This window comes from Lepisosteus platostomus, chromosome 27 (assembly GCF_059453375.1).
Source record: "Lepisosteus platostomus isolate fLepPlt1 chromosome 27, fLepPlt1.hap1, whole genome shotgun sequence".
In the NCBI taxonomy this organism is placed as follows: Eukaryota; Metazoa; Chordata; class Actinopteri; order Semionotiformes; family Lepisosteidae; genus Lepisosteus; species Lepisosteus platostomus.
The window spans coordinates 5476508-5496113 of record NC_142637.1 but is presented as its reverse complement, the minus strand read 5'-3'; the positions used below and the strand labels follow the sequence as shown (position 1 = coordinate 5496113).

Sequence of the window (19606 nt, the reverse complement as noted above, 5' to 3'; positions counted from 1 at the left end):
CACTGAAAGGCGCTGGTGAGCCAGAAGAATTCGCGGTCGGCGTCTAGAAACTTCGGAGAACTCCTTTCAGGTCTTTCGGGTGAAAAAAAAACACTCGGTAATTTCATGAAATGTGTTGGGTCGGTACCATTAAGGGGGGGCATTTCATGGCTTTTCATTTATTCCAGAAGATATTATTTGTGGGAATCCTTAATTGCCGGTAACAAATACGTTCTGAAGTTTTGAATCTTGATCTGCTTTTGTATATCATAACGAGTACATTTTCCGCATAAAATCTGTGTATGAACACGGTTTTAAAAAACGGAACCTTACGTTGAAACCCCAAATTAAATGGATTTTTTTTAATTGTAAATTTCTGTGCACCGAGCATCACCGAGTATTGTGAGGACAATACCTTTCTATCCCACTTTTCGTGGGGAGTGTGAAGACCACTATCCCATGGTCGTGAGACGCGCGAAAAGTGTATTTTTGCCACAGTATTACCACAGTATCAGAGTATCCAGAACCTCTTACTCGTGAAATCACTGTTTTACTCTAAAGCAGAATTAGACATGTAGCCGTTTTTTTCCTAATGACAACGCGGGAACCTCGAGCCAGTGCGCAGACTCCGGCGGCGCGCTCTCGCCGGAAGGCGCATGCGCAGCTCTCCCTCCTCCACGGCCCGCCTCCTCCGCGGGGAGACGCCATTTTGTTTGTGCGCTACCGAGCCAGCGAGCATTACCTTTCGGGCGTCTCGCTTATTTCACCCGCTCTTTCTTTCTGCTTTGTGTTCACGGGCACGCGATGGCTGAAGGTTTGTCGGGCGCAGACCCGGTGTCGACCGAGATCCCGGAAGGCATGGGGGTCCGCAAGCTGTCGGATTTGCGAGTGATCGACCTGAAAGCTGAACTGAAGAAACGGAATCTGGACACCAGCGGCAACAAGAGCATGTTGTCGGAAAGGCTCAAAAAGGTGCTGTAGGCCTCGGATTTGTTCGTGCATTTAAACAGATAAGAGAAGTGTTTCTGTGGCGTACCCTTCATGGAAATGTAGTTCCGTCTTGTATAGGTAGAGGGTATTTTCGAGTAAAGTCCGCATTGCCTTATTAATCAGTTGCCTGAGTTTGCGTAGGAGTGTGCACCGTTTTTGAACACGAGATGCTTATGTAATTTATTTTTGTCTCGGCAGTTGCTAAAAATGCTCTAGTTACATGGTATAATACACATTACAGATTGCTGTTGTCGATGTGAGAGGCTGCGTGTTACCCTGAAATGATATTATTTCGGTTTATCTTACGGTTTTGTTTTGCCATAAAAGAAACCGAGAGCTGTCATTGAGAAATTAAAAATCGCTTAAGGACCTGGTGCGCAATGTTGGCGCAACTCCTGGTACTTTGATTTTGATTGCTGTTACTTAATAGGCTATATTAACGCAATTCGTGGATCTAAATCGTATTGACATACGCGTTACATCAGTGGTGAATAGACCAGGAAAACACCGCTGATTTGTTTTCTAAAGAACGATTATAACCGTGTGGTTTTAAATGAAGTACATATTTCTGGGATCGAGAAGGAGTTGGGTTTGATCGTGACCGCCGCAGTTTCATTTACAATGTCTTCAGGGAGCCATGCGGGTTACTGCAGTACATTTTAGTGCAGATGGGATAACTTATAGCATGTTCTATTAACACTTTCCCACGTAAATGTACGGTCATAGGGGTTATTTAAGGTGAAATTTTAGAACATAAGCCAGATTTTGCCTGATCAAAAGCAGAATGCGAGACCGGTGTCGCACCCAGACTTACAGCTAGGTGTCCTTCTTCCTGGAAATAGAAATGCTGATCCAGTTCCCTGATGTAGGCCTTCAGATGAGATGTTCAACTGTCATCTTGACTGTGCTGTTTGCCTGATCATTCAAAGTCCCGTGGCACTGTTTTTAAGAGATAGGATGCTACTCCAGTGTGCTGGCTCAGTACTGCTTTGGGCATGGACAGCTTGACCTTCCTAAAGTACCCTGATTCAGTTCGTAAAGGAGTTTCTCACTTCTCAAGTCAGTAGTGTAGTGGGGTTGCTGCACGCCGCCTGGGTGGGGCTGTACACCAGTGATAGATGAGGTGCGTCCCCTCCTATATGTAAAATACTCTGGAATTAATAGAACTGTCAGGTTCAAGGAATTATTTATTAGTTACACAATTTGATGTTAGGTCCTTAAGGTGTGTTGGGTCACATTGGATGTGCAAGGTGTTGCTTCAGAATGTTTTTGGTAAACATTAACATGTTTTCAATTTCCCCACAGGCAATTGAAGAGGAAGGAGGGAACCCAGACGAAATTCTTGTCACACTTGAGGCAGCTCCCAAGAAGACCCCGAAGAGGACCCCCAAAGGTACACTGGGTGGAATTCTTTTAATCCATTCCTTAAATTCTTGCCTTAAGATCCTCTTGAGAGTTTTGAACCTTGGCTACGAATCCAAGAAATATATATTTTTTACCCCCCACCTTTTGGGTGATTGTAGGTCAGATCTTGAGGGATAAGATATGCCTAGTTTCTTGCTACACTTTCTTGAGGAGGTCAAGTGTTATCACTGTCCATTAGGCTAGATGGTACTTGGCTAACTTGGTGGTTTGCTTTTTGGCCTAAACTGTGCACCTTTGGTCATAGATGTTAAAGTTGATTTGTTTTAACACAGCTAAAATGTACAGAATATTTTTTTCCACCTGGAAATTCAGCTATCTGTGTTCTTTGTGGGTGGTTGGTTTACTTCTGCTTTCATCCTCCTTTAGGAAAACGACAGGAGAGTGATGGTCTTGAAGATAGCACTATTGAAGAAGATTCGGGAGATGGGCAGGTGAGTGTTGTGATGCATCCTTGATTGTACAGAAATGGAGTGACCATACATTTAAATTCAAAATAAAAAAAAAACATTTATCTTGTGTAGGATGACCCGGAAGTAAACTTGGAAAATCTCCAGGAGATGGACATCATGGACATGAGTGTCTTGGATGAGGCAGAGATCGATAATGGCATCCCAGCAGACTGTGACGAGTACGATGCCGATGAAATTCTTGATTCACTTTCCAATGAAGGAGATGCTGAAGGCATTCCGGAGAGCTTTGCCCACGACAGCTCAGATTCTCCTGTCCCAGAATCCGATCAGAAGCCTGAAGAGGTGAAGAGCCTTGTTTTCTCTTTCAAAGGCCATCAGCCACATTTATTCTATAAATATGTCTCTGGGGGAAAAAAGGGGCTGATACTTTACTAAGAATTCAGAAAACATGTTTTTGTGAGCTTTTACAGACTGCATATAAGCTTTGAAAAGTTTTTTTCCTAATGATGTCTCTATTTTTATTTCTGAAATCCCTTTTTTAGAATTTTCTAATCCTTGGATATGGCTAAATGTCCTCAATTTCTCGTTTGACATGTCACTAGTAAAACTCAGGCAGTTCCCATCTGCTGTGTAGATGGCTGTCATTTATTTGGCAAATATTAACTTGTTTTATCTGCTGCAATTTTAGGATGAGAATATGGAGGCTGAAGGTGACTGTGCTCCAAACGTGGAGGATCTTGAGTCTGCTGAATCGAAAGAGGTATGTTAAAGCTTCCTTTTAAGTTTTTGTTTTTAAATTTGCTTTTATTGAAATTTTGTACAGTTGTGTCATTTGTCATAGTGTTATACTGATTGCTCATGAATCTTGAGGTATGTAGGTTAGGTAACACATAAAAGATGCTTTCATAGACCTCAGCTTAATCAAGGTAACTCAAGGGTCCTGAGCACATTAAAACTCACATTGGCACAACAAATTACAGTAGGATTATCTACTGTAGAAATACCTGGCTTAACAACCCTAAACCAGCTTCTATTGAGATCTTTTTTTACACTAAACTAATTTACACCCATGTGCAAATGTGGCATTGCTTTCACATTCAGTTAATGGCTTAATCCCACTTTTAGTGAACAGAAGTATAATATGAGGTCATTTAGCGGCCTCTAGTGGCAATGGAGTCTCAATCGCTTACCCAACATGCCGCGGATATATTTAAATATTTCAGCATTTATCAAATCTGTCATGTATCTTGAAATATGCTAAAATATATTAATTGGTTCATTCGTTTATAATGATCTTCACAGTCACAATTGTTTCCTCTTTTTTTCCATAGGAATCTGAAGACATTAAGGACGAAACAGGTACTGTTCAGAAAGAAAGTATAACATGTAGTAACTCAGTCTTTTCCCACAGTGTGTGAATCTTGATTAAGCAAATGCTTGACGTCGGTGTTCGTGCGCTAAAACGTTGTTCCCAAATAGAGACTGGAAACCCAAAGAGAGTTACTGGCTCTGTGTTCCAAAACCCATAGACTGATTATTTAGCTAACCTTAATTCATTGGCTTTTGATATTGATTACAAGTGGGTTGTCCACATTTTCCGCTGCTGACACAGATCGATGTTGTCAGGGTGGTTAGTGAAAGCACAGGGCCAGTGATTTAAGCAGCACGCTTAGTGTTTTGAATAAGGTCTTCGCTTAGCCGTTGCAGATGATGTGCAGTGTTTTTAGGTTGCCACTTGCCACAAATGAAGACAGAAGTCAAGAAGAGAAGATTGGAGTCCAGCATTGGAAACGGTTAAAGAAAAAATCGCCCCGCGATCCATTTTAGGACTCATTTTCTAGTGTACAACTTGGAGCTATCCTTAATGAACTCTTAACTACTTGGTAATCAACTGCAAAGGAATTCTGAATTTCCTAATTAAAATAAAATCCTTACTGCGTCATGGACACTTAAAGATCACAACGTCGGACATGCATGAAGACTTTCGGCTCAACTGGACCTCTTTGGCAGTCTTGTGGCTTTCTTCACCTCAGAATTCAGTCTTTGTCTCTGCTTTGGATCAGGTGAATGAATGGTCGATATCTGAGTAGAGTTTAAAAAAAATTAGTTGCTTAGGGATTTTTTTTTGTCTGCCTCTTTGGCTTTTTTTTCCAGTCTCTGGTTAAATAATAAAGAAAGGTTCACGTCCTGTTGCAGCCTTGCCAGTTCCACGTTTATGATTGCTGTGTTTCAGAAGTAATTAAACTCTGTGCCATTCTATTCCTGTTAAATCCGTAGAAAATGAGAAAGTAGCCGGGTCTTGTAAATCTGAACCGCTTAAGGAAGAGGCGCTGGAACAGCCATCCGCACAAGAGTCCTCTGCCAGCGAGGGCTCTCAAAAAGGCCTGGAGGAGGACATTGTGTCTGTCACCGTTAAACCAGAGGATGCCCTCAATTTGGAGAACGATCCCACGAGTGACGTGGAAAAGCCAGAAACGAAGCAAACGGACAGCGAAGCGAAGGGCAGAAATGGGCAAAATGTCAAAGAAGAACAGATGGACACAGAAAACGCGTGTAAAGATGATGCTAGTTTAAGCGAGCAGGGCACAGAAGCGACTGAAAGTGCTATTGAGTCAGAAAAGGAGTTAAAAGCAGAAGGTGGGGAGGGTGAGGAGGAAGCCAGGAAGACTGAAGAGAACGCTGCAGAATCGACGGCAGCGAAAGAGTCCTCTTCTGTTGAGGGCGATGATCAGAAAAAGAGGTTTGTTGTTTTCTGTCTACTAGAACAATCGCTATCTTTGTTACATTGGCTCCTTTTGTTAACAGTTTGGTGCAGTTAGGAGGTAAAAGTGGTTCATGCATCTTTTCCTCTAAATACACCCCCCCCCACACACACTTTTGTCCCCCCCACCTTAAAGTAGTGTAATGGAAATTTGTTTGGCCGTTTAAAAGGCTGCTAAATCTTGAAGTATGTTGGAAACTTGTCTATGATGTAAACTGGCCAGTGTGCTTTCAAACTTCGTTTTGAAATCTTGCACGCAAGGTAGGTATGTTGTATAAGAGAACGGCATGTTTGCAAATGGCAGGATATTGATATGTGATTTTTTCTCTCTAGTTCTGATGAGGAAAAGGGTGGTAAGCCTGAGACACAGGAAGAAAAGGGTAAGTGTTTGTGTACAGCTTAATGTAATATTTTATTCCATTCACTTGTTTTTGCATTTGATCAGTGAGTTTTCTTTTATTCCTTATGGTTTATCTGTTTAAACAGCCCCTAATAGGTGATCGTGTAATCTTCCTTTTGTGTCAATGAGAAGGTGGTATGGTGGCAAAGGGGTTAACATTGCTGCCTTGCAGCACTGGGGTCCTGGGTTAAACTCTGGACTGGACTAAAGTACTATCTGTTTGGAGTTTGTCTGTTTTCTCCGTGTTCACGTGGGTTTTTGTCGGGTGCTCTGGTTTCCTTCCAAAGTCCAAAGATAATGGTAGGTTAATTGGCTTCTAGGAAAATTGACCCTGGTGTGAGTGTCTCGTTCTTGTGTTGGACTGGCATCCCATCCAGGGTGTCCCCTGCCCTGTGTCCATTAATTGCTGGGGTAGGCTCAAGCTCCCCATGAATGGTTAGAAGTAGGGTTGGGCGGTTTAACCAGTATACCGGTAGAAATATGTGCCACGATATGGATTTGGCTATACCATTTATAGCAGTAGAGAATGGATTTTGATGTTTACATAGATTGCGCTGCCAGCATCGTCGCAAAAAGGGGTTTGGAAATTTGTACTGTTGACTCGTCATAGTTTAAAATTCCACTGTATTTTAGCTTCAGTTGTATAATTCTGAAAATGTTCATCTTGCAGATATTTGGAAATCTGATAGGTTCAGAATTACTGATCTTCTGCGGTTAAGAAGTCCGGTTTATGACGCATCTGAGGTCATTGCGGCCAATAGAAACACGCGGGCGTCCTCTTCTCCTTTTTCGTGAAAACAAATGCACGTGTTCGGTGTGCCCATCTGCAAACAAATACATGGAGAAAGGCAGCGTTAGCGAGACGGGAACAAGCAACATAATTGTTGAAAAGAAGGGTTCTTCGTCTGTTGTTTGGAAATAGTTCGGATTTAAAAAGTAGGACCACGAGCAGAAAGCGATTATCTGCAAACCGCTGGCGACGATTTTAGCCAGAGGCAGTAATACAAAGAACCTCTTCTATTATCTAAAGATGAAACATGTATGAGAATGCGCTCCGTATCGAGCAGTTCTAGTCTCTAGTGTGAAAAGAAAAGCCATAACGCATACACTGCTGCCTGAGTCATTATGACCAGAAAAGCCAGCAGTGGAAGGACATTACACACTACTTCAGTTAAAATACTTAAAAGGCACAACACCATAGCTAACCAACTGTGTTTATATTAATCTAATAGTTAACTCCAGGCAGTAAAAACTTACTATCCAAGTTTTGTACTCCTTTTAAAGCGTGTTCTATTGAAACATATTGCCCAGCCCTAGTAAGAACATGGATGGCTAAACTACCTGAAGGTCAACTATTCTTAAATCAGTTCAAGCTCTGATTGTCAGTATGTTCTTTTTCACAGTGTTTGTCATGTCTAAAGATCCTCTGTGGTGCTTTGGTAACTGCAGTGTTTTGCAAGGGGACTTCTTTTTAAAGATACCATTGTTTTCATGTTCCACTTCCTTCAATTTTTTGTGAAGCCCCTGCTAGTGGCACCGTCGCAGCCGCCAGCGGCAGAAACCTGTGGGTTAGTGGGCTGTCATCCACTACTAGAGCGACAGACCTAAAGAATCTGTTCAGCAAGTACGGCAAGGTCAGTGTTTCTTGTGACTTTATCGGTTATTTTATTATAAACAGCATTCTAGGCACTGCGAAGGTGCTGCATGGCCTTGAATTTGTGGAAGGATGTGATATGTTGTCCTTTCATAGTGTACTCCATGCGACAGCAAAACATACTCCGAACCATTGAGTGACCTTGCTCACGTAGGTCATGTCACTGAAGAGGGTAGCACATTGTTTCAGAAAGCCAGTGATTTTTCTCCAGGAGTTTTGCCCTTTATAGTTCTGAATTTGCTGATATGGAGTATATGGATAAGTAGTATGCCTTTATGGTTGTTTTCAGCATTCAGGTTTGAATTTTGTGACCGTTTTAGGGACCATGTAAATGTAACTGAGTGTCAGGTATAAACCATAATAACCAGGAAATAAAATGTTAATTTATTTTCTGTGTAGGTGGTGGGAGCTAAAGTTGTAACAAACGCCCGGAGCCCAGGTGCCCGCTGCTATGGATTTGTCACAATGTCCTCAACGGATGAAGCTACGAAGTGCATCAGTCATTTGCACAGAACGGAGCTGCACGGAAGAATGATCTCTGTGGAGAGGGTGAGCAGTTAGAGCCATGTGCCAGTGGCCTAGTGGAACTGCAGTTAACCTATAGTGGCTGCTGCTGTCTGAAGACGCAGTGTGGTTGGGAACTGACTTGAGTTTATGCTTGTATTTACCAATTAGATCCTCCACAGTTTCTTAACAGAGCTGTGATTTCAGGCTAAAAATGAACCTGCTGGAAAAAAACCCGCCGAAAAAGCTGATGCAAAGAAGTCCGGAAGTAACGACAGGCGACACTCGACAGATTCCAAATCTGAAAAGTAAGTACCTAAACCAGGCTTGCAAAGAGGAGGTTTTTGTAGCATATCGGCTATGTTTTTTTCTCGCAATGGAGTGAATCTCTTGAGAGCTGAAGAACCCGCATATATGGGAGTGCAGTAGCCCTCATTTTGTCCCATATGCGAGTAGAGTATTGGGTAACCATGTAAATCTCAGATACTGCATATTTGCAGATGAAAGTTTAATTAACCGTTCAACTGAACAGCCAGCTGAGAACAAATTTTCATTTATAAGTGTGACATGTATACAAAAGAGTGGTTTCAATCAGAGAGAAGTACTGTAGCTTAATTAAGACTACAGCAGCCGGTCCATACAGTTGGAGCTGTTCCAGTGCTACATTAGGCGCATACAAAGTCTTAAATTCTTCATTGACATCTTGTTTTCACAGATCTGATGCTATCAAAGAAGATAAGTCTGAGTCAGGTGAAGCAGGAAAAGATGGGAAAGGTGAGTTCTGAGTGAAAAGAGTATCCTGCAAGAGTCTTGCTCTGCACTTAGGTGCCATGCTTGGCACAGGGTTTCAGAATACTCAGATTTTCTTTCTAATTCTGATTTAACAGTTTGCGTTTAAAATTGTACTTTAAAAAATTGCATGGCTTTGGTTTGAAGGGGGAGTGTCCCATTATTTCGTCTTTGTATACTCCATGCTATATTGAAGATGTATTCAAAACTATTGTCTGGCCTAACTACCATTGCATTTGACCACTGATGTGGATACTACAAGGCATTTTTACAGAAAAGTTGAATGATCTATATGTACATACATGGTGAGTCCTTAACCTCTTTAAATTCTTTCTTCCTTGCAGGGCGTGGCACAGAAAGGACAGTAGTGATGGACAAGTCCAAGGGCGAGCCTGTTATCAGTGTCAAGACCAAAAGCAAAGAACGAGTAAGCAGCCTTCAAAATCACTGCATGGCATGTCAGACTAAGGGGAGACCTCCTCCAAGGGGTGACATTTCTGGCTTTTAGTAACATGTATGTAGGAGTAGCACAGGCTGTCAGGTAAATCAACATGTGGTTTCATATTCCTGTGTATCGGAAACTGAGAATGGTGCTGAGCATGTTGTCCTGTTCTACATTTGCGTGTGCTACTTCACTTTTTTTAGCTGCTTCACCAGGAGGCCTGGTACTCTTGTGATCTTGATAAATCAATAGGAAGAAATCTATCATCCAGACCTGCTCTTTGCCGAGTTGAGAGATAATCAAGTGCTTCCAAGGCCCGTGGGCCTCTTCTTCCCTTCCTTTGTGCAAAACTCAAGTTTTTTTTACCGTCTCAACTCCCTAGTGAGCATAAAACCACAGCTTCCCCTGTCTCCGATTCAGAGCACCAAGAGCCGGGATAGAAAGTCCGAGAGCCGGGAGGAGAAGGACATCCTGTCTTTCGACCAGATCAAGGAGCAGCGGGAGAGGGAGCGCCAGAGGCAGCGGGAGCGCGAGATCCGCGAGGTGGAGAGGCGCCGGCACTCCGGGTAGGGCTCTGTCGGACCCTGGTCCCGGGCGCGCCGCCGCGTGTGACTTCCCAACCGCGCGGCCGCGTGTTGCACAGCGGGTGTCATGCACAATGGGTGCTCGTTTCTGGAATTTTGCATGGCAATGGATTTATGGTGGGGTCTGCCACATGACCCTTCCATAGTGTACCCCATGCTATATTATACGTGCTACTCCGAACCATTGTCTGGCCTTCCTCTGTAGGCTTTGTTCACTGAAGTGAGTAGGACACCCCACTCCTCCTTTCAAGGCTGCAGGCTCTTCAGTGAGGCCTTGTTTTGGGAGTGGCTAATATGCAGGATTAAGTTCCTTGCCACCATGCGGTAACTTCCAGGCTCAATTTTAGTTTGTTTTAAAGCCACAACTCTGAAACTCCGTGGATTTGAAGAAGTAGTAACGAAATGAAAGCTGATCTCAGGTTTCTGTTCCTGAATAAGCCAGACTGAAAATGCTTCACGTGAGATTGTGAAGCTCTGGGAGTTGTCACCTTCCTCCGGGGGTGGGGTGTGCCGCAGTGTGTTCAGAAAGCTGGAAAGAACGGGGGGGAACGGGATTCTCCCGGGGGGCTGCCGAGCTAAGCCGTGTGTTTCTTCCGGGTGGGGGGGGGTTACAGCGAGCGGGAGCGGGACAGCCGCCGGGAGAGGGAGCGGATCCGGCTCTTCCGGGAGAAGGAGGAGCGGGACCGGCTCATGCGGCAGCGGGGCTGGCTGGAGCTGGAGAAGCGGCGGCTGGACAGGGACCGCATGGAGCGGGAGAGCCTGGAGATCGAGCGCATGAGGGTGGAGTACGAGCGGCGCCGGGAGCAGGAGCGCATCCAGCGGGAGAGGGAGGAGCTGCGGCGGCAGCAGGAGCAGCTGCGCTACGAGCAGGAGCGCCGGCCGATCAAGAGGCCCTACGACATCGACGGGAGGTGCGTGCTCCTCCCCGCTGGAGCGGCGTCTGCCCGTGCCACAGTAACTCCGGCCTGTATACGCTTGCTCAAGAATGTAACATGGAACTTTTCCATCTAGTGCTCAATGTAAGACCTGGTATCATTTTGTCTCCACCCCTTGTCGTCTGGAGGGATGGGGGGGGTCGAGTTGTTGGGCTCAAGCGCATTAATTCCCTGCAGGAGAGACGACTGGATGGAGAAGAGGATAGCCCTCGATGACCGGTACGGGCGCTCCGACTTGGGGCGCCAGGACCGCTACCAGGATTTCGACCACCGGGATCGTGGGAGGTACCACGACGACCTCCTGCTGGACAGGTGAGCTGGGCGAAAGTTGCAGGACCAACGCGGTGGACCTTTGTTTGAGAAACAGCATTTTGCTCTTGGGATCTTGGAGCGTTAATATTTTAGCAGTGCAAAATCAGATTTGTGGTTATCTTCTGCTTGACCTGGATATCAAAAAAAGTCTTCATAAGTCTTTATTGAGATTTCATAAGAATCGGAATCTAGAGACTGCTTTCCCAAACTTCATAATCGTGCATTTTCCATTAAGATAAGATTTTTTTGTCCCCCGAGGGAAATTTTTGATGGACACCCAGCACTCCTGTACATTTAAATAGAGTAGAATGCAAAAAAAGAGAAAAACATTGCACATTTTGCTATTACAAAAAATAATAAAAACATTGCACATCATTCTATTGCACATGTATAGTATAACACAAAACAACATGTAACATTTATAACATCACAAAAACATATTGCACTCAAGTGGGTTGTAAGTGTCAAAATTGTGTTTATCCTTGACATTTGTGTTGAGAGCTTTAATGGATAGTGGAACAAAGGAATGTTTGTATCTGTTTGACTTACATTTGGGAACCCTAAAATATTTGCCAGAAGGAAGAAGTCGATATTCAGATTAGCTCCTAAACTTGCATTCCTGCGTTCAGATTCAGACATCACATTTTGAGTCTCTTTCTGAGATTTTCTGAGGCACTGCAATCTGATCAAACTGTTTGCGGACCTCTTCAATGCATACACTACTAATTTTAGAACTAAACATATCTGTAAAGTTCACATTTGGAGCAAGGTGATGGTATCTTATGCAAAATATTTCTCACCCAATGCTAAATTAGACCAAATTAACATTTTTTGTATTTTTTTTTAATGGCCTATAAAATTTGCTGGGTTCCAGGCCCCTGAGGACTGGGGTATTATAAAATTAGATTTGAGTTTTTAAACTTTTCACAGCTAGTCATAACTAGGAAGATCTGCAGAATGTATTCTTTTGATATTTAAAAATTCAACGGAACAATTTACACCTTTCTTTTGCAGGCGAGATGGATCCCGAGGAATAATGGGAGACCGAGATGGGCAGGTAAATATGCTAAGCGGTTAAAATACTTTGTAAATCTGGGTGAGGTAGAAGTGATTGTTGGTGTTAAATCTAAATCTCCCTCCGCACAGCACTTCTCCGATCGCAGCGACCGGCATGGGCGAGATGCTCGGGACAGCTGGGCTGGCGGTTATGACAAGCGTGGATTGAATCCGTCAAGGTGAGATTCCTGGAAATATCCATTTTATCTCTAAAAGCCCTTAACTGATCCTTGATTATAGAGGTCAAACTTTGTTAATGAACTTTCAGCACTAGAGCAGTTGTGAACGAGGAGGATTTTTGTAGTTCTTCTGTTTGGTAGTTAGCAGCTTATTGATCCCAGAATCTTATCCAGCCCTTTATTGAAAGAGGTCTAGGTATTGGCTTTAACATCATGGCTGAGTAGCTTGTTCTCTGCTCCCACAACACTTTGGGTAAAGTGCCTGCAGGTCTCAGTTTTAAATGTACTGTTGTACCCGTTGCACTGTTGATACTGAAGGCATTTAGTGGGTTAACTTTCCACTGTTTTCACTTTTAACTTGTTAAATACTTGCTTCAGTTACTCGAATCTTTTTCAGTACCAAATGTGAATATATTAGGTGAATAGAAACAACTTCTTTACTTTAAAAAAAGCAGGTTGAAACAGAATGGCATTTTAAAAGTCTTGGTTTTTTTTTTGGCAGGGATGGACGAGATTGGGACCACGGGCGCAAAATGGACGGAGATCGAGGCTGGCAGGGTAAGATAATCAGAGCTGACATCCATTTGAAGCTCTTTGGAACCATCTTGTGTTCCTGTACATTGATGCATGTGACGAGATCACGAGTGTCACGTCAATGAGCTCTTAAAAGAGCTGCAGTGAGTTCAAAGTCTTTGTACCAGTGTGGGGCATGATTTGATTTATGGCTGGAGCTCTCCCATGGTCCTGTCATAGTGTACGACATGCCAGATCAAAGTGACTCCGAACCATTGACGGGCTTTTCAACGTAGGCCCGGTTCACTGAAGCGAGTTGGACATCAAAAACAATCCTGAGGGGAGCATCTTTTGGATAAGGTCTGATTTTTGTTTTTAACATGCTGCCCTAACTTTCTTGCAGGTGGAGATAGAGGGATGCAAGGCCAGGGTCACATGAGCAGGGGAGGAATGCCAAGGTAAACCCTTTTTATTCAGGACTCGATGAAACGAGTCCTATTTCTGCTACTTTGACTGGTGTGGTGTTTTGTTCCGGGCTTTGCTGATTTTGTCTTTGTGTTCTCCATTGGTAGCCGTGGAGGATACATGCAGGGCGGGACGTCCCAGGGCCTTTCGGGAGCACTGAATCGACAGAACCCCATGATGCAGAGTGGTGGAATGCAAGGGGGTGCTTTCGGAAGACGTTATTAGCCTTTGTAATTGCATGTTAGAATGTAATTTTGTATTTTTTTTATTCCACTGCGTATATAAATAGCTTTGGGAGCATTGTGAATTCAGATGTGACTCTCCTTTGTCATTGTTCTTTTTTAAAAAAACAAACACCTTTGGCCACAGAGGTTCTCTACTTTTTTTCCATGTACAAATTTCAGATCTTTAGTACTTTCGGTTTTTAAATATTTCGTTATCATGTTGATCTCAAGATGTTGTCATTCCAGATGTCCTTTTGTTTTAAAAGTAAAGAAATTGAAAATGAGTTAGTGTGAAGCTGTGATTGTCATTTGCTTTTTTTTTTTAAAAAAAAAAAGCAGTTCATGTCTTCTATTAAAGGTTGCGAATCACAACCTCTGGTGAGAACTGTTCTGTAAAATTTTTCAGTGAATGAAAATTGATACTACTTATTCATAGGAATTGTTTTGAATTTAATCATGACCCATAGTTCACTCTCGGTTGGAAATTCAAGGACCGTAGTGCCATTTTTCTAGAGATACAGCAGAGCTCAATGATAAACATTGAACATAACTCACACAAACCACATTTTTATCCAAAATGCAAGTAGGGTGTGACCAAATATAAAAGTAACTTTAATTTTAAAAATGTTTAAAGTTCAAACTGTCTGAAATATTAATCCGTGGAAACAACAGGGAGTATGAAATGTAGTTCAACAGACTAAAAAACATCAGCAAACATTTATACAATTTGAAGTATCCAAAATGGTAGTTTGCTTTAGTATCTATGACCCTGAGCCACCACTTCTGCTGCAGTGATGGCTGCCTGCACTGTCTTTTTAAATTTTATTTTAAAAATATATGCAATACACACCATCCACCTCTTTTCTACCTTCGTCCATTGAAGGGTCGCTGTGACTGCTGCACTGGCTAGCAGCAGCTGCAAGACCAGGTTCACCCCGGACAGGCGGTACAGCGTATCGCGGGGCTGACACAGCGGGGCTGCTTTTCGCCGATGCCACTTGACCTACTGGAGTGGAGCTGCTGCTGATTTAAATATGCAAAATGAAAAATATACAAATAAACTCCATTCACATTATTCAAAAATGCTGTGACGGCAGGGAATGAATGATGACACACTGAGTTGCAGTATTACAGTGCGGAGACGTAATTTAGCAGGGGTGACTGGGCCGTGGGAGGCAGACCAGATGATGATTGCACGCAGGTCGGTATTGAACTTCACAGTCCTTGCAGACGAAAACGTTCCGAAGCCTTACTAAACTATAAATACCGTCAAAGAGGGTTACTTATTAAAAGTTTCACGATCACTTCCTTGTAGCACGTCGTGCTGTTCCATTATAATCCCGGTAAGTCATTTTTAATCAAGTTCTACCTATTCTATACCGCATGTCTCATTAATACTGTAGTGAAATGAGTAATGAAAATCAGATACGAACAGATTTTAAGTGTTCGCAGTGTGCATAGAATCAGGTTCTCTGACATTTCCTGGACTTTTGTGAGAGAGTGCACCTGCTGAGCAGGGACAGACAGACCTTTTTCGGAAAGACGTAAATGTTCTGTAGACTTGAGCATTACAAGGTCCTGCACGTTGGTTTTATTTTGCGATGTCAGCATAAATAAAATAAAGAGTAAGATGCGTCACTCACGATTCATAGTAAACATTATAAAGGCGTCTTTGTAATGTAAAATATGAAGAACTACTTGTTCGGTTGTAGGTGACATTTTCACTGGCGATCAAAAGTAGGAGCGCAGTGGTGGCACTGTGACTGGAAGGTTGCCGGTTCAAATTCCGCGGCTGGCAGAGGAATCCTACTCCGTTGGGCCCCTGAGCAAGGCCCTTCACCCCAACTGCTCCAGGGGCGCCGTACAATGGCTGACCCTGCGCTCTGACCCCCAGCTTCTCTCCCTGTCTGTGTGTCTCATGGAGAGCAGGCTGGGGGTATGCAAAAAGACAAATTCCTAATGCAAGAAATTGTATAGGGCCAATAAAGTGATCTGATCTTAAATGTAGTAGTTCAGGTGGGTAGCTGCGTCAGCATGCGTAGGCTGCAAAGGAACAGGTAATAGGTTTATTCCATGCTGAAAAAAAGAAGAGAGAAAACACCACGGCCGAAACGTTGTGTTTTCTCTCTTCTTTTTTTCAGCATGGAATAAACCTATTACTTGATCTTAAATGTAGCCTGTTTCGGAGTGCTTGTGCTGCAGTTATAACGTGTTAGTAGAAAGCACCGACACTTCCACTCCCTTCCACACGGTGGCGATGTTGGCCTTTAACAGCGCCCTTGGGGAAACCAATTGGAGAGCTCGGGAGAAGATCTTCAGGTAAGGTGGGAAAAAAAGGAGGAGACACTCCAGGGCGAGAACGTGTGCGTGTGTTGGGACGTTCAGATAGGGGGGTCTTTCGAAAACGTGATGGGTTTCATCTCATAAACTGCAAGGCTGACCTTCACAAACTTTAGAAAAAATATGTGTGACCCGTGCAGCGTGGGGCTCGTGTCTGCGTCGCTGTAGACTCAGCAATTTAGGTAAAGGAAGGGACAAAAGGAACTGAAATGGATCTGAAAATACAAGAAGGGCTTGTGTAACTCTCCGGGCCTTGACCTTTCTGTCACGGACTTCATGCATGTCCACCAAGCCGTCGGCGTGACAATGCCACGTTTTACAAGAAGCGTTTCGCAAATTAGGGTGTGAGATGGAGGTTTAAGGACGATGTGGAAATCGCAAACATGCTCAGAGCACGGTGCCATAAATCAGGATTGTGCTCTCTTTCCATCCCATCTCATCTCACTGGTTACATAAAAGCCGCCCAGTCTACTGTCGTACAAAATGACAACAAGGTTACGAAATTCTTTGGCCTTTATTTTACCGGATCAGTTAATCAGTCAGTTAATAACACGCTCTCATTTGTAGTGATAACCTGGAGACCCAATTATTCAGCACAGCACTTATCGAAGCGATTTTTCAGACAAGCACCATGCTCGGGGGTATTAGTACAGCATCCAGTCCTACGTTTTGGGCACACAGCTGCCTGGACCGCTGCTGCAAACTGCGTTGTCCTGACCCTGCCGGTATTCGCTCACGGTCACTCGTGGGCTCCAGTAAATGCACTCGGCCCCAGTCCCGAAACAGCGGCTAATTCTTTTGCAAGGGGGTGAAGACGCTTCCGCAACATACTCGGTGCACAGAACTCCTGTTGCACCCTGTTACTCTGCACTGGCTACGTTTAACAATTATATTGCTACCGAGCAGACGTTTGTGGCATTTTTCACTGTTTTAAATCCTTGCACAAGCTTCCGAAGCTCTGACTAAAGCCTGCAGGCATATCACCCTGCGACTCACAACTGGTAGCCCACCGATTGCCATCAGGTGTGAGCCTGGTCAGTACACCTGGATGGGAGACCTCCTGGGAAAAATTAAGTTTGCTGCTGGACAGGGTGTTAGTGGGGCCAGCAGGTGGGGCTCACCCTGCGGTCTCTGTGGGCTCCAGTATAGTGAGGGGGCACTAAAATGTGTGAAAAGGTGCTGTCCTTCAGATGAGACGTAAAACGAAGGTCTTGACTCTGTGGGTATTTCTCGAAAAGAGTAGGGGTGTTACCCCGGCATCCTGGCTGAATTTCCTATTGCCCTTTACCAATCATGGCCTCCTAATAATCCCCATCTCTGAACTGGCTTCATCACTCTGTTCTCCTCTCTACTGAGAGCTGGTGTGTGGGGAGAGTACTGGTGCACTATGGCTGCTGTTGCATCATCCAGGTGGGGCTGCGCACTGGTGGTGGTGGAGGGGAGTCCCCATTACCTGTAAAGCGCTTTCTAAGTGTAAGCAATTATTGACTGTTTTTATTACTCAACAGACTTGTTTCTCCTGTAGGGCAGTGACTTTGGCACTGGAGAGTAGAGAGCCAGGAAGTCAGGCAACACTGTGGTTTCTCCTGTCAGCAAGGGGCGATGGCTGAAAGTCTATATTTAGACAACAGGATACAGCTTTATCTGTGTTGTGAGGTTGCGCTGCCCCTTGAGCGCTTATCATGCAGCCTCTTGATTGTGTGAATGCTGAGGCTTGGCTGTGAGCTACAGGTTATCAGATAAGGCTGCTAGTGTGTTGGTTACATTGTGCAACTGGTGCTAATTCATGTCAGAAAGTCCTTGGCTGTAGCCCACATTTTTGCTTAAGCATGAATTTAATTGACTTGTACTTTTTTACACTTTTCACTCTTCCCCACTTTCATTTCTTCGTTACATTTTATTTTTTCCTGCTTTTAGTATTGATTTGCATCATAGATATACAAATGAAAATATAATTAATCTATATCAATGCAATTCTTTTATGGTCTCGCCTATCTTCGTCAGCCACATCGCTAATTCAATAATGTTGTTAACAATGTACAACAGAGGCCCACATATTAAAATGACATTGGTAATCGAATCCCTTTAGTCTTGTGAGATACTTAACCGTTACTCCATCATCCACTTGTGGCAATGCTGCAGAAGTGTTTATGAAGAAGGACCCCAACATCTGTAATACTTGACTTTTGAAGTAAAATGCATTAGTTCCAAACTACCATCTGAAATTAAAACAGGAGCAGTCAGTTCTGATTTCCTGCAAAAAGAGATTTCTTGACAGTTGTAGCTGCACATCACAAGAAAAATGAATGGTTACAACATGTAACATCTCTTGCAGTTATTTGAGATATCTCTTAGAAGCTAGACACCCTTGGGACTTGAATTTCCAGTACCATGGAGGCAAGGAAGAAAATTCCATGCAGTGTGTATAAGGTCACCTACATCTATGTTGCCTTTAGGACATTTTTCAAAGGCTTTAATGAACTAACATTGTCTGTAGGGTTTTATTACACTGGGAGACATTACAAACACGGCGAATGGTTCCGATACACATTTGGTGTATTGGAATTTACAGAATATATGTGGTGCAAAATCAGAAGGCAAGTTATTTAAAGGTCCCTGATAGTTTGTCTTGTTTTTAATTGTTCACAAAAAGACTTTAAATTGTTGAATGTTTGGTGCTTGAATTATTTTGTCTCTGAAGCTTTTCAAGGTTTGCTTGTTTCCCAAACAGGCTTGACAGAGCTGTCTGAACTGTCGTCTTATTTCATCATACAGTACCTCTGTGTAAATGTAATTTTTCCCTTGAATTTCTAATTGCAAACCTGTTCTTTTTATTGATAAAATGTAAAAATGTCTTGTTAAGCAGAAGATGTTTGAATAGTTAATTAGTATTAATCCATCCATCTCTTAGAATATGCTGCAGTAAAGGTATATTATTTCCACATTGTGGTTATTATTGAAATATTTCTGTGAAACAGTATATCCCATCAACATATTTTTTTCTTTGGAATGTTGAATCAAAATTTGAAATGTAAAAATGTGTTTGACAAGAAAAGACTCCCTGCTTAATTCTAGTTAAAAGCCAAACATGTCATGTTAGAATTGCAAAACGTACTGCTGAAAAAAAGTACCTTGCAATTGAACTCAGATAAGATTGAAATAAATGTTCTTTTTAGGAGCAGTTACTGCTGAGCCATCAGAAACTAAATTCTGTTTGTTAGGAAAGAGAATCAGTGTGAACTGTGGCAACGGGATTTACTGTAGAACAAGCAAGAGCTGGAATAGATCCCATCATTTAAACCAGCCCTTGACTTAGTGTTACCCGTGGTACAGATAGGTGGAGCTGTGTACTCAGTTTTGGGAGTGCAGTGCAGATCCAAACACTACATCCCTGCTGGCTCAGCAGGTTCTTATGAGGCACTTAGAGAAGCTTCTCACTGTAAAAAGAGGAATTCATCAAACTGAATCCATTGGTGTCTCCCTGGCTTCTTTGACATCCTAAAGCCCATTTTGGTGAACGACAGAACAGAAGCATGAGTCGGCTTGGACCCGAAGCACTCTTCCCCCAGAGTATTATGATTAATTTATTTAGATGACATTTTTATTCATCCATCCGTTTTTCTAACTGCTTCATCCAATTCAGG

The 19606-nt window shown here is 43.2% G+C and overlaps 1 protein-coding gene and 1 non-coding gene across 5 annotated transcripts; both read left to right on the top strand.

Moving 5' to 3' along the window:
- On the top strand, positions 1-13906 carry safb (scaffold attachment factor B). Of its 4 annotated transcripts, none has more exons than XM_088622380.1 (22): positions 1-97; positions 794-951; positions 2275-2362; positions 2761-2825; positions 2916-3146; positions 3493-3564; positions 4136-4163; positions 5082-5544; positions 5899-5945; positions 7487-7599; positions 8019-8168; positions 8331-8431; positions 8839-8897; positions 9257-9339; positions 9775-9920; positions 10553-10849; positions 11051-11185; positions 12200-12242; positions 12332-12420; positions 12923-12978; positions 13337-13391; positions 13506-13906. In XM_088622380.1, the coding sequence occupies exons 2-22, from the start codon at positions 838-840 to the stop codon at positions 13621-13623; spliced, it is 2553 nt and encodes an 850-aa protein (XP_088478506.1). In that variant the 5' UTR covers positions 1-97; positions 794-837; the 3' UTR covers positions 13624-13906. The 4 variants fall into 4 exon arrangements, with proteins under 4 accessions (XP_088478506.1, XP_088478507.1, XP_088478508.1 ...); XM_088622381.1 differs by having other exon boundaries at positions 4-79; XM_088622379.1 differs by lacking the exon at positions 1-97 and having other exon boundaries at positions 673-951.
- LOC148639118 (small nucleolar RNA SNORA42/SNORA80 family) lies at positions 10037-10173 on the top strand. Its single transcript, XR_015930910.1, has one exon. It is a non-coding gene; the product is annotated as a small nucleolar RNA SNORA42/SNORA80 family (small nucleolar RNA).
- Positions 13907-19606: the final 5700 nt, after the last annotated feature.

Coding starts and splice junctions, on each gene's coding strand:
- safb (XM_088622379.1), top strand. CDS start 784: ATGGCTGAAGGTTTGTCGGGCGCAGACCCGGTGTCGACCGAGATCCCG. Junction 8,898..9,256: donor AGCAGGAAAAGATGGGAAAG/GTGAGTTCTGAG, acceptor TCTTCCTTGCAG/GGCGTGGCACAGAAAGGACA. Junction 12,243..12,331: donor TGGGAGACCGAGATGGGCAG/GTAAATATGCTA, acceptor CCCTCCGCACAG/CACTTCTCCGATCGCAGCGA.